Source organism: Onychostruthus taczanowskii, unplaced genomic scaffold (genome assembly GCF_017590055.1).
Source record: "Onychostruthus taczanowskii isolate IOZ18803 unplaced genomic scaffold, ASM1759005v1 scaffold12, whole genome shotgun sequence".
NCBI classification, from domain to species: Eukaryota; Metazoa; Chordata; class Aves; order Passeriformes; family Passeridae; genus Onychostruthus; species Onychostruthus taczanowskii.
Window position 1 is genome coordinate 10,172,264 of NW_024498351.1, and position 14,360 is coordinate 10,186,623.

Below are 14,360 nucleotides of genomic sequence, written 5' to 3' on the forward strand. Positions count from 1 at the left end.
ACTATTATTGAATCCATGCAAATATAACATTTTCAATACAGGTAAAAATGTGTCTGGAGCAAAATAGAGATCTAGATCTAATCAGTCTCGATACACCAGACTATCAAAGCTGTGGGGAATAGTCAATTCCAAGGTCAGATTTTGAGGGACTTGAAGAACATTGTAATTAAACAGTAGAGGACATAAATGAGCAAGATTCCCAGAATATAGAAAGAAAGGAAATATTCAAGAAATTTTTAGTTCTAGAAGAGCAATAGCAATCAACTTTGAGTTGCCTGAGCAAAAGACAAGTTGCAGACACCAGACAGAATAACACCTGGGACAGATTTTGGGAAGGAAATTTAGACAGCTATTGTATGCAGTGTACCCCATTAGCTTCTCAATTCTCTGGAACAAGACAAAGTAAATGATGGTTCAATACAAAATTTTTAACATCTGGGTAAAAAATCCATGCTTGTATAGTGTGTATAACAGTTGTAGCTAACCAAAAACATTCTTGAACTAAGATGCCTGTTAAAATACTTGATAAAATTGATACACTCACGTGTCCTCAGAGTCAGAGGGTCCTTCTTTGGCTTGCTCATCTTCTGTATCATCTGTTTCAAGATTATTTTGATGCTGCACATCTGCTACACTGGGAACATCAACTAAAGTTCTGTACAGTTTGTAAAGATCTGGGAGTGAACATGTTCTCAACATCTACAAAGGCAATAGAAAGCTTGGTTGGTAACAATATTAAAGACAGCTTGAGTTTATAAAAGACTTTAAAATGAGATTTCACTGTTCTTCAGGCTTCCTACTTCACAGCCAGAAGCTGTGCTAGTAGATTAGATCCTACAGGAAAAAATCACTTGGTTGGCAGAAATGACAAGATATATTTGCCACCCTGTTAGGTAATTGTTTATGATGGCAAGGTAGTGATAACTCTAAAAGACTGCACAAAAGAGAGAAAGCAGATGAGGAAAGTTAGGAATGTCTTCATGAACTCCCTCAGTAATGTCTCAGAAAAAGAGTGGAATTCCTCCACAAACACCTGGAACATAGAATATTGGATGGTGAAACCAGAGACTTTCACTGCTGCATGAGACTTGCTGATACCATGAGCACAGTGCAGTTGAACTACAGGGCAGACATAGATTGACAAATACAAACACCTGCTGAAAGAGTTGTGCCATCTTTCTGGACTCATTCAACTTCAATAACAAGGTAAGAATAATACTGGAGAACAAAAAAGTATTTCTTTTTCGTTTTCTAGACTTGCCTTTGGGTCGTTTGCATCAAAAAGTCCTGTAGAAAGTCCAATCAACAATGAACTTTTGCCTTTATTTCTTGCTGGTGATATGGAACGTGAACGAGGTACAAAAGACTCTTCCTGTGAAGACTGAGCTGACAGAACTGGTGAGGCTGTTGGTACAGCTGTGGGCTGTATTACCCTCTGGAATAAGGGTTCAGCTCGCTGAGAGTCACTGGAACAAGTTTCTGATGTGGTAAAAGAAAGTCTGTTACAAATCTCAACAGACTAAAACCCATGATACTTAAGGAAAAAGTAAGTGCTGTGAATATACCTAACTAATTTCTCTTATACAATTTAAGGGAAATGTAGATAGCACCTTAAAAGTATTAAAATATTTGTGATCATTTTATTAAATGCAATTACAATGTCAAATTTTCCCATTTGAACTTGTGGAGAACATACAACCCTCAGCTCTGTTCTCAAGCCTTCTGTTTTCTCATTATCCAGTCCATGTCTGATACTGTGTCATCCATTTTCACCCATTGCTTATCACGTTATACTAGATCTCTTTGAAGTTATCTCAACATATTTTGCCCAAACAGGAGGAAAAACCTATCCAGTTTGCTGAAGCCACCTTAACTAGATGCAAGAGTATCACCAATGATACTCGACAGTATTGACAATGTTTTTTCTGAAGTTACCTCCCATACCTCCAAGAACAAGCAATTTTTCTATGCAATAAAGATAAAAGATTGTCATTAGCACCCACTAAAACATTGAGCTGCAGCTCAGTATTAATTTGAAACGTGTATAAACAAAGCAACACTTCTATTAAGTAAATAATCAGATCTCATAACATCCTAAATAGTCATGTGAAAAAGCTGTAACATTCAGAAAGTTGACGTTCATCAGTACAGGCCACTGTCCTGTTGATCTACACACACTGTAGCTATTGTCTAACATGTTTTCCTCCACAGTGGCAAACACAACACCCACAATTTGTCTTCCTAATCCATCAGAAATTTCCTTTTTAGAAGTAAGAACTGAACAAGCAAAAAACAAAAAACTTGCTCATTTGCGGTTCATGAAGTGAGATGGGATGGCTCAAACACCCCACTCTGCCAAGCCATGGAACATCAGACTGGCACTGACCTGCTGGAGCTTCCTTTTGTGGTTGCACCTTGTTGAGTGCTTCTTTCTCTGAAGATGCCTCATTCATTCCGTCACGTTGTGCCCTATTGTAACACATCACATCAAGGGGAAATGCCAGGTAAAAAATGGTCATCAGTCTAATGAAGTCATCAAGTGCAGTAAAACTAACACAGCAGCAAGCAATGAAGCTTTAGCTAAGTATAATTTTAACTGACATGTCCAAATACAACTCAGTTAAGGCTCAGTTGTTTGAACTGGAGAGAGAGAGGTCAGAAGAGAGTACTTACTCATCCTCTTTCTCTTTTACCCACACTTCATTAACAGTGCTAGGAAACTCCTTATTCTCCTTACTCAGGTGCATTTTATCTTCCATTTCTTCCAGCACCTCTGCTTCCAAATCATCAGGCTCTAAAAGTAAGAGTCATTTACCTTATTAAAAATTAATTCCAATTAGGCAAAAAGATGGGGAAGTATACATTTTAAGATTACACTTAAATCCTTCAGCTTTAATAATTTTCCACATTTCACAGAAACAGAAGTTTTTTAATCCCAGAGCTAAAAGTTTTGGCTTTTTTCTGATACCAGAAGAGCATCTTAAAGCGCCAATGAACTATGTCCTCTAAAAACCTCAGTAACATGCCCCAGAGATCAAAAGGATGCTGGTATCATATAGGAGAAAAGAATCCAGCACAATTGATGGGTAGAAACAAACCAAAACCCCAGCAAATCAGCAACAAAAAATTTGAAGCACTTTAGAATTCTACTTGTACTCTAAAGTTTTCTACAAGCACACAAAAAATGTTTCTGGAAATTTACTGAATACATTACTGAATCAGATTACAACACAGCATAGAAAGCATCTGGTCCTACCTAAAATGTGTTATTAAATACCTGCACATTACTTATGGGAAGATATAAAAGTATACAGGGTTGTTACTTCGCTTTTTGCATTCAATAAACAGATTTTAAGTAGAATTACAGACAAAATGAGTTACCATCCAGCATAATAGCTTTGCTCTGCACCAGAGTGGGTCCAGTTCTTTGAGATTCTTCTGGTACAGTCATGACAGACTTTGTAACACCAACTGGTACTGCAGACTGAGCTCCAACAGGAGAAAAAGCCTTCTCTTCCTTCTCCTCTGATGATGACTGATGATCTCCTTCAAGAAGTTCTGCAGTACCTAACAGAAAATTATTCTATTATTTAAACAGCGATTCACCATATTTGGATAATGAACTACAATGTGGCTGAAAAGGTAAGCTGGGAATTTTTGTTTCTTTAAAGGAAAGCAGAAGGAAAAAAATTGCATGCTTTTAGTACAACTATATAAAGAAGAAAGTTGGAAATATTAAAATCCTAATTTCTTATGTTACATTATCATTAGTACAGGTTTATATTTGGAATAAATGTAAGTCCTTTTTCCTTAGAAAGAACTAAGGGCAGGAGTTGACCGGGGGAGGGAAAAAAAAAAAATCAACTGATATGGTTAAGTCACATGCTGCCAACAAAGTTACAGGAAGCATCTAATGCAATATTCAGATGATGACATCCTTTCAAAAAATAGGATTGTTTCTATTAAAAGGCAAAATTTAAGACTTTTCAGCGAAATGAAGATCCTTTCCTTTCAGCACACCCTGGTTAATTTCTTACCACTTCACTGAGTTTGAAATATTTTGGTGTCCTCCAGTATCAGCTTGTGCTTACATTCAGAACTGAGGCAACACCCAGAAGTAGAAAGCAAGAGAGAATATAAGAATATGCTTCTATTACTTCAAAATTTTTCTCAGTAGATAAACTGTCACTACACTTGCAGTGCAGATAATTACCCACTGTGCGTACCATTTATCTCATCTTGTTCCTCAAGGATGTCAGTTTGCAGCTGCAGCTCTGCTTCTCCTAGGATCCTCAGAACTGAATCTGTTGGGCTTTTGCCCCAGACTTTCCTGTGAGGTTCACCAACATCTAACTTAATTACTTCTCCCAGAGTTTGACCTGTTTGGACACAAACACAAATATGAAAATTTTTCTAAATTAGAAATTTTTATTCATTTTCTGTATAATAAATAATCAAACAAACAACCTCCACAAAACTTAAAACTAAAAAGGTGACAAAGCTAGAATTCATGTCACCTCAGCCCAAATCAGACAGCCTGAAGACTATGCTTATCTAGAGTTTTTCTTCTGCCAATTCCAATCAATAACAGAGTTATTCAATACCAGTAGACATATGCAACTTAGAAGCAGCAGCAGCAGCTCCTTTCAGAAATTCAGGCACTCCAAACGAAAGCAGTATAAGGAATGTTTAACATTGGCATGGAATGGTCTTGGGCTTTACTTGAAATGGTTAACTAGGAAGTTTCTTGTCTTGCTATCTCCTTTGACATTTATTTCTGTTAATTCTCCTTCCAAGGAAAATAGGATACAAAGCAACAAAGAAAAACACAGTAAAAAGTTTCTTGATTCTAGCACTATAAAACTACTATGCAAAGATGCAAGTCTGTTACATTCTTAATGATTATTTCTTTCTACAATGTGAAACAGACTTTGTAAGGTATACTGAAACCAGAAAAAAGGGGTTTCAGCCAAAAGACCAGAGAAGGAAAGTGGAAAATCGGAAATAACAATCTTGATTTAAGAAAGGAAAACAGTAAGAAAGGCTCAACAAAAGTTACAGATCTAAATAAAGAAAAACCCTCAGTTGTTTTTTTACTACTGATAACACAACAGGATTTTCAAGTTGAATAAGAAACTTTCATATATTTTAAATACTTTCTATTCTTTCTGTTAAATTAGTGTCTATTTAAAAGACATGAAGAAAGGAACCACTCATTTAATTAGGTAACTGTTTGTTGTTGCAATGATGGAATTATTTATTGAATCTCCTGCAGGCTGTTTAACTAGTCAGCCTGTTCCTTATTCCTTATTTAAGAGAATACATAACCACCCATTTTTAGAAGTGCATGCCATGTAACTGATAACAAGATGATAATAATGAAGAGTACTTGCTTTATAAAAACACACACTACACATGGCAAACTGATTTACTAATACCATGGTGACAAAAAAAAAAAAACAACTTACACTCTGCTCCAGAGAAAGAATCTTCCATCGACAGCTGAGCTAGAGGAACAACCAACTCAGATGCCCCAGATTCCCATTTTTTGCGATCTCCCAGAAGTGGCTGATCACCTTGTTGTTCCTTACAATCTTCAGATCCAGCTGATTCAGAGGTATTTTTACCCTCCTTTTTTCCTTTCTCATCTTCTTGAGCTTTAAGATTTTGATTTAATCTTCTCAGAATTTCTCGCTTACTCTGAAAGAAGGACCAACATATGTATTAAAATAGAGCCTTTCTTGAAAGGATACTTCAATGACATAATTTGACATACTTGTAATGCAAAATCTGGCTTTTTTAATTCCTCCTCAGACTCCTGGACAGCAGGTATTGCATGTTCGTCCTTTAAGTCCCAGAAGCATGAAATAGAAAGTAGAAGAACATGTCAGAAAAAAATTATCTTGAAAATAGATATAACAAAACCTTTCCAATGACAACTGCAGGTAGACTGAAACCCAATTCTTGATTATTCTGTTTTATTCTGTCCCAAAGACAGAATTTCAAGGGCAGCTTCCATCTTGGAACCAATCACTATCTAAAAGTGATGAGCAAGTAAATCACTCAATTTAAACAGACAAATGAGATTTTAGAGGATGAAACATGTAAAGATAAAGCCAGATATAACCTCTACTGCAAGATAACACCGGAAATTCCTTTGCTACAAATGAGTAATTCTACAAGAGAACCAAAAAAGTGGCAAGCACAGAGGCAAAGATAATTTATGAAGAAAAAAAAAGAAAAGAGACAAATTTAGTGACATGTAAATAAGCCAACTACATATTGAAGGCAAAAATGTGGAATTTATAATCTGTTTACAAGGCTTGTATTCTTCAATTCCAATTACTCTGTGTGCTACTTTTTAGTCTGTTACAGTCACTGTCTTGCATTACTGTGAGACACTGTCCACATGGAAAAATATGCTTTATTAAAACATATTATTTATTTTTCCAGCTATCAACTGACGTCTTTCAGTGTAAAACATTTTATATTTTACATATATTCTTTAGTGTAAGTTTTGCTCTATTCCCATAGCTGTAGCCTTCAGGGCTGAATACAGTATGAAGTACCACACTACACTGAAATTTAGAAACAGTTTAGGCAAATGTACAAAAGATAGCATTCAAATTAACACAGATTGTGTTTAAATTTTAAATTGTACAAGGTTACACTTGTCTGCTCAGTTTCACAATTGTAACATAAAGCAGTTGAGGTAAACATGTAAGTATTTACAATATCAGGACCGAGAACATGCAGAATATAAATTAGGATGCTCTTTTAGATAACGAGACAGCACTAACAGATTTAAGAATCTTAAGCTTTGTCTTCTCTGTAATATTCAGCACATTCAAGCTCACTAAAAACAATCAGTCATTAATATAACATAGTCCTATCATTCAAAATTTATCTGCTCACTTCCACCAAGTAACCAACTCATTAACTCCTCTCTTCAAGGGGCTGATGAAAATGCTGGAAGTTGATGTCTTCTTTGACTGAATATAACTGCCCTGATCAAAATGGAAACTGCCACTTAGGGTTCATCATAAGCTATTTTGCTCAAAACACGAATTTCAGTTTCAGCATACAGATGAGTTTCAACACCTTCCAAGCTTAGGTTTCTTTTTATTTTTTTTTTTTTTATTTCTTTTCCCTAATGAGAAACAACAAACAGCCTTAACAATTTTTTTCTAGCTAACCTATACCTACTTTCTCTAAACATTCTCTTTCCAGTCAGTATTTACTGCCTTTCCCTTCATTTTACCCTCGCCACAAAAGTACCTACCACACCCACTTCCTTCAAAGCAGAAGTCATGGAGATGACAGGTACACCAGGCTTCACTGGAAGCTGTGGCTTAGGAAGAGCTGCCCCAGACTCTTGTAGTCCATTCATAGGATTATGCTCTGTAGCTTCCACATGAAAAGGCACATTAGGATTCTTTACCCCTTTTGCAATCAGCTGTATAGATGCAATAAAAAAAAAATTACATTAAAAATTTACGTCAAGACTTCACATATTAAATACAGTATTATCAATTAGGCTCATGTAATCCTTACAGAAAGACAATAATGCCACACAACCACACAAAGGACAACTGCCCACTGCATGTCAGTTTGTCAGCTTCACATCCTGCTTTTTCTAGTCATAATATTATTAGTTGGATTTGTTCCATAGCACACACAAATAAAAGAAAATAAAATAAGTTTTGGTCATTAACAGATGATTAATAAGATAGTTGGGGTGATCCTAATGATTCTTAGGCATGATGTTCAGAAGTCTTTCTGCAAGCATACCTAAGATTAGGCTTCTAATTAGGGAATTCTGACACAAGATACTCTCTCCAATTTCAGAACTACTTGTTTGAAAAATCACAGTATAGGATTTTATTTATACAAAGATATGGCTCTACATACTTCGACTGCATGTAACAGATTTATTTTCTTACATGCTCTTCCCAGGCTCTTTTCTCTCTTTCATACGCTTCCTTTCTCTTTCGCTCCAACTGTTCCTTCAGAACTGCTGCACGAGCATTTGCTTGGGCCTACAGTAAACAAGCAAAAAAAAAAGATCAACTTAAAATCATCAGCAGCCTATTTCATGGAACATTTTAAGAAGGAATATTCTTGGATTACTCATCATCCTTTCTCTCACTATTGTATAAACTGTGAAAGGAGGACTCCAGTGACAAAATCACCACACCTGTATAATAACTGATCATCTATGTTGAAATAATGGCAACTCCTCAAAATTTAATTTCAGTTCTTGATTTGCATGGTTGTATTTTTAGTGTACATAGTAATCTTAAATAGACTAATGTAAAATTAGAAACTCTACTTAAAATTATCTACGAAGGCAAATGCATTAATCAAAAAATATTAAATAGTCAGTTTAATTTTTACTAACTTACTCATACACAAAAAGCTTCACTTGCTGTTTCACCTCTAGTTTTCAGGGTAGGCAAAAAGTTAGCTTGTTTTTACACTGTACTTTGCCGATGGTGGCGGGAACATCATAGAATAGATAAGAGTAATACTTGCTGTGTATAGTATCATGAACTAGTTATTGATATAAAAACACCACTTGCAATAAAGTTCTAATTAAACACTGTATTTCTATGAAATGCATCTGTTTAAAATGTAATTCATCACAAGGTTCTATAACTCACATTCCAATGCACACATAACCCATGTCAGCCCATTTAAGGAGTTTTGCCTTCCTTTATTCTTTAACTAAAATAAAGGTGGTTTCTAAGGTACATTTTCCTTACCCTTTCAGTTTCAAACTGCTGTTTTAGTTATACAAATTGCAATTAGGACTAAAGCTACCCTAGAGATAAATCTCAAAGACTGGGATAGGGAAAATCCTTGACTTGCAAGGATAGACTACATTATGTTTCATCATGTTTTAAAATTACCAAGATAAAGCAGCTGAACAGAGTTGTTTGCTCTATACAGTTAAACTCCTCCCATTCCGCTTGTAGTGGATACATGAACAAACTATTGATAGCAAAATGAAATATAAGAAAATTAATGAGATATAAAACATATTTGACAACAGTAACTTCCATCTCCTCCCACTCTACACTTACCTTCTGCGTTTCTATCTTCTTCCGTTTCAGTTCTGCTTCCTCACTAGAGTCCTGTCCATCAGAACTGGCAGATTCATTCTGCAAAGTAAAAGTCTTCATGGAATTATCATCATGTTTAAAAAAGCTGAGTGACATGAGTGCCTAGCCAGAATATTTGAAACGACTATATAACTAACATGGATCAGTTTCACTAACTCCTTGCTTAAATGCAATGTCTACTTGAACAGAGCTTCATCTCTGAGACCAGTGGGGGTTTTGTTTATTTGTTTGGTTTTTCAGGGAGGATTGGTTTTAAAAGATGTGAAGCTTTAATAAGTCAGGAAAAAAGGAATGTGCCTCTTGTTGCAAGGAAAGTAGCCTGCAATGCTGGGCTCTCACCTGCCACCCCTCATCACTGCTCCATGTTCTTGCAGGTGAGGTATACAAGAAAGGTTTGATGCTCTAGAATTCCAGGTTTTTTCAATATATATATATGCTGTCTAAAATACATGTCTATATAAAACTGCCTAAAACAAAAGTCTTCCACCAGGGGTAAAAGAACACACCACACACTCAACTTCAGAAGTATTTATTTTTAAACCAACCTTATCTCCACGAAGTTTTGCTCTAATCTGTTGACGTTCATTAAAGTTTTGTAGCCGGATCTGTCTCAATCTTGCCAAATATTCCTAATGCAAAGAAATGAAACAAGTTTCAGCTCTATGGAAACTCTCTCCAGTATGGTTAACTTAAAATATCAGATACCGCAAGGAAATAAAATGAGTGAATCACTCCCCAACATTATTGTTACCACTTCACTAGCATACACTAATCTCCAGAAAAATTCTCACATAATTAAAATAAAGAAAATTGCAATGTATGTTTATTGGTGCTAATTATAACTACATTTTACATTACTGAAAGCCAGGAAAGGTTGCATTTATCACAACAGAACTAGGATATAGCTATACCTACGTGTATCAAATTCAAGAACCTCTCAGACAGATTGATGTAAGCAACTACTATTTTGATTATTTTAAAAACAAAAACAATTAAACACACCCAAACTTTAGTACGTGAACAGTAAATTATTTCCTAGGAATTAAGCAAGTCCTTTAATTTTGTTACACAGATGGAACCATGCAGGGAAACTGGGCACAGTCAAGGTCAAAATAGTGCTATTTTTGTGATGAGCAAAGTGGCAAACATGCAGCAAGCATACCTCTTCCTCCTTGTTTCTGGATTTCCTTCCTCTTGCAGAAATGGACCTGCCTCCATAGGTATCTGCCAGGTTTTGCAGTGTACCCTGTTTGCCATTTAATGGTATCAAATTTAAGGTGGCTGGGGCAGTAAAATTATCTGCTTTATGCAATAACTGTTCACTTATAAGAAACCAATCAAAGATCTGCAGATGTTCTGAAGTTAACCAAAAAGTCTTTTTCACTTACATGAAACACATGACAGCAGTAACTAAAAATTCTGAGCAGCCAAAGAGAGACATAAGAGCTCTAAGAATATAGCTGCCTTCTCCTTTCAATTCAGATTTTCTCATGCTACAGAAAATTTAGGTTAGAAAACCTAAATTGTGATGGTATGAGCTTCCTACATCTGGATTATATAAAAATAGTGGCACAGGGTTGGGACTTCTGCCATTGCTGAGTTAAGCCTAAAATAGAAAGTGGAATCTTTTTACGTTCTTAGATTAAGCTTTTTAAACAATGATGACTCAAAAACCTAAAAGCACTTACATATACTCATTACACCTAACAAGCTGTGCTAAATGTCTAATACACATGCAGTGTATAGACTTGGTTAATGTGATGGACTCTGTGACTTGTCACCAAAAGGATTTCAACCTTTAAGAATGTTCTGTGTAGAAGACTACAAGAATCATTTAACTTCATGTTTTCTGCTTGGATTAAAATCAAGAACACTTGAATTATTTTACTAATGACATACCACATTTTTTTTCTGAACAGATTAAAAATTCCTCGATTTGTTAGTGCAACATACAATAAAGACAGCAAGCACACACACATGTGATAGACCTTCTGCCTTATAAAATGCCTGGGGCTTTGGCTTTCTCAAGCTTGTGTATAGAGAACCATCAGTAAAAAACCTCACTCTAGGGAGGTTATTGACTGAATCCAGATATTCTGGTTAAATAATCTCTCAGATGGAGAAAAATTAGCAGCTCAAGGAAATAGCACACTGCTGCACTTCACTGGTTTAGTAACCAGGGGATCAGAGAACAAATTAAAGGAATTTTGTGGAAGAATAGTTCCTATACATTCATAAGGGCCCCATGAATGCTGGTTTCAGCTTGAGCATTAAGCCATACAAAATGTAAAAGAATATTTTCCATATTCACCTTTTCAGAAAATATTTGGTTTTATTTTTAACTTTTAAATTCATGTTCCTGAGCTTTACAAAAGCTTACTGGCACTATTGAAGGAATTTCTTGTTCTTGGTTCTAGCATTGAAGTTATTTTAGGTATTTCCATCACTGATGGTGATTTATATCACTGCTCTTAAGAAAAAAAACTGGAAGCAAGATTTTTGAGAACTGATTTTCTTTATAGATTGTTAATTTTACTCATCTGCCTACATTAAATTTTCAAAAGATAGGACTCATATTTTGCAATGCCACACAGCTACAGTGAAGTAGCAAATTAGGTCAGCAGCTGTCTTAAAAAACAGATGTCTGAAAGTACCATTGACTCAACCACTGAGTCAAATTTAGATTGTCAGCAGAAAATTAAAATTGACAGCAATTATATTTTATAGATGCTGGGTAAATTAGTGCCAGTCGTCAGACAAAAGGCTGACTATTAGCTGATGATTTCTCCTTTCAGATCAACATTGTCCAAACAACAGTCCCATCCCTATATGAGAACAACTGCCAGTTAGTCAAATTATTTTCCTGCACAAATAGAAGGAAGCTGTTGATAACTTCCACTTTCAATGACAAATCCAGAAATGGACCTGGTACTCTGGCTTCAAGTTATAACTCTTAAACATCTGGAAGTTACTTTTTTAATTGTTCAGTAACCTACCCGTTTTTTTTATGGGAACCATCTAAGATTAAAACATTTAGGCTTATTGAACACATTAGAGAAAAGTGAAAAAAATTAACATGAATAGTTGGGTATCTGAAATTAACTGATCTCATAAATTCATATCAATGACAACAAAGTCAAGAACAAAATGGAAGCAATACTGGTACTGCTAACAACTTTCCAAGAATACATGGTACTAACCACAACTTCTCCAAGAAAAGGTAGTGACAAGAATTGCTATTTATTTTTCAAAATTATTTGCTGGTCTTGATGGTTTTAAAAAACAGAACCATAGTTTTAGAGAGGAAAACTCATATTTTACAACATAGATACTAATCTAAGGATACTTCACCATGAAAGCAGTTAATCAAAGCACACAAAAATTGCTTCCTGTAAGTGAAATAATCGCTGACATTAAGACCTGGCTTTAAACCATAATCTGATTATCAGGTATAACTCAGAAGATGCTGCTATAAATCTGCAGTTGGTCTCATCTCACTGCTATTCCAGCACAGTCAATTCAATTTCAGCAGCTGACAAAGATATTGTCACTGAATTGCATATGAATAGTGTGGAGAAGCACTCAAAAAGTAAAACCCTCCATGTTATCAAAACACATAGTCATTTCCAATATAAGTTTTAAACAAACTTTCTAAAGGAATACTGAATTTAGAACCATAAGCATAAAGAATATTTTACGACACTATCTTCTACTTTATTTCTAAAGAGTAAAGGTTTTATAAGAATCAACATTGACAGATATGGATGACTTTATAATACCTTTTCAATATGCAGAATGTGTTTTCTTAGCATCCACCACTATGTCTGATCATTAGCTGTATCAGTTTAATCAAACTCTATTTTCAGTTCAAGCTACTGTATAACACAAAGTTTAATTTAAACCACGACTCCAAAGTATAAATAGAAAAAAAAATGTAAATGAATCTTCTAAAATTGACAATAGCAAGTTAGACACATGCAAACAAAGATAATTTCCTTTGTTAATAAGCTTGAAGTAATGAGAAATCTGCTGCACGATTATGTTACGTTTTATTAAAATTAGCAACAAAATGCAGAAAACTCATCTCCCCTTCTCTGTTTTCTTCAACACTTAAGGAAAATATTTAGTCAGTATTTCACTTATGATGCTACTTCAAAGACTCACAAAGCATGCTGAAACAGTAATACACACAGGAAGACCAGATTTCATACCATGTGTCCCTGAGCTCGAGCTTTGTTTTCCATGGCTTCTCTCTTTCGTTGCCAGAATTCTTCAACTTGCTTTGCTCTATCTCCAGCTATCCATCCTTTTTGCCTGAGTAATTTCAACACAGCAAGATGAAAGTCTCTGAAATATGACACTGTAAACACCACCACCTCCACTGTCCTCACCCCCCGCACTTATTCTAACTAGAACACACTGTGGAAAAAAGTAACTTTATATGAGCAAGACATCTTCAAAAAATGCCTTTCATCAGCCAAAATACAAGTCATACTTGCACAAAATGAAGGAAAATAGGCTTACTGAAAGTGAGAAGAACTATTAAAAAAATAAATCCAAACCACTGTATCGTTGTCCTTCCAGATCCTTGTAATTGAAAGAAAAATGAATGTCAAAACACAATCTCGGTATGATAGTTTCTGGAAGTGTCTCAGCTTGTTTCATTACTGTTAGAATTTGTGAAAAAGAAGATTCCTTCAAGTTTTCCCTTCAGAGACGAGCAAGAACTCATGACATGAGCCAATCAGTAAGGTCAGTACTGTGACAGCCTTTCAAGACTGTCCTATATTTGCAGTAAGAGCTTCTACCACTTAGGGAACTACTACAGTGCTACTGTTCTCAGAGTGTTCTGGCAATTTCCTTTAGGGAATCTTGGGGGAATTTTTTTTTGTTTGTTTTCAAAGGGTCCATGAAGGAATTTTCCTAGCCTAGAATTAGCCATAACAAGATGATTGTTTTTTGACAAGTTTCACCCCAGGTCAGGGATCTGCTTGGGAAAACAAGAAGGCTACATTTAATTACCATAACTGAGCATCCTGCAACTCTACGAGTACATTTATAACATCATAGAGAAACCAGATTCTGACAAATTCGTTGGAAGTAGACACAGAGAATTTTAGTACTAAAATAAAACCAAAACACTTAGAAATGGTTTAAGATATTCTACAAATGGTAGAATGATGAGGCCTTTCCAGAGTTCCCTGAGCCTCCTTTAACTGAGGACCACTGGGGGCT

General features: G+C 35.4%; 1 protein-coding gene across 18 annotated transcripts in view; it reads right to left on the reverse strand.

Annotated features, from left to right (window-relative positions):
• NEK1 (NIMA related kinase 1) overlaps positions 1-14,360 on the reverse strand; it is a 44,300-nt gene that overhangs the window by 6,824 nt on the left and 23,116 nt on the right. For 10 of the 18 annotated variants that reach the window (XM_041395683.1, XM_041395679.1, XM_041395682.1 and 7 more), the window contains 14 exons: positions 13,337-13,439; positions 10,288-10,371; positions 9,671-9,754; positions 9,087-9,179; positions 7,944-8,039; positions 7,283-7,456; positions 5,777-5,845; positions 5,469-5,700; positions 4,227-4,379; positions 3,382-3,567; positions 2,674-2,794; positions 2,387-2,469; positions 1,262-1,479; positions 545-699 (listed from right to left, as the gene is read on the reverse strand). In XM_041395683.1, the coding sequence (XP_041251617.1) occupies positions 545-699; positions 1,262-1,479; positions 2,387-2,469; positions 2,674-2,794; positions 3,382-3,567; positions 4,227-4,379; positions 5,469-5,700; positions 5,777-5,845; positions 7,283-7,456; positions 7,944-8,039; positions 9,087-9,179; positions 9,671-9,754; positions 10,288-10,371; positions 13,337-13,439 (1,851 nt within the window). Of the gene's footprint in view, positions 1-544; positions 700-1,261; positions 1,480-2,386; positions 2,470-2,673; positions 2,795-3,381; positions 3,568-4,037; positions 4,100-4,226; positions 4,380-5,468; positions 5,701-5,776; positions 5,846-7,282; positions 7,457-7,943; positions 8,040-9,086; positions 9,180-9,670; positions 9,755-10,287; positions 10,372-13,336; positions 13,440-14,360 lie in introns of those variants that run through there. The other 8 variants (XM_041395687.1, XM_041395691.1, XM_041395685.1 and 5 more) reach the window with 4 other exon arrangements.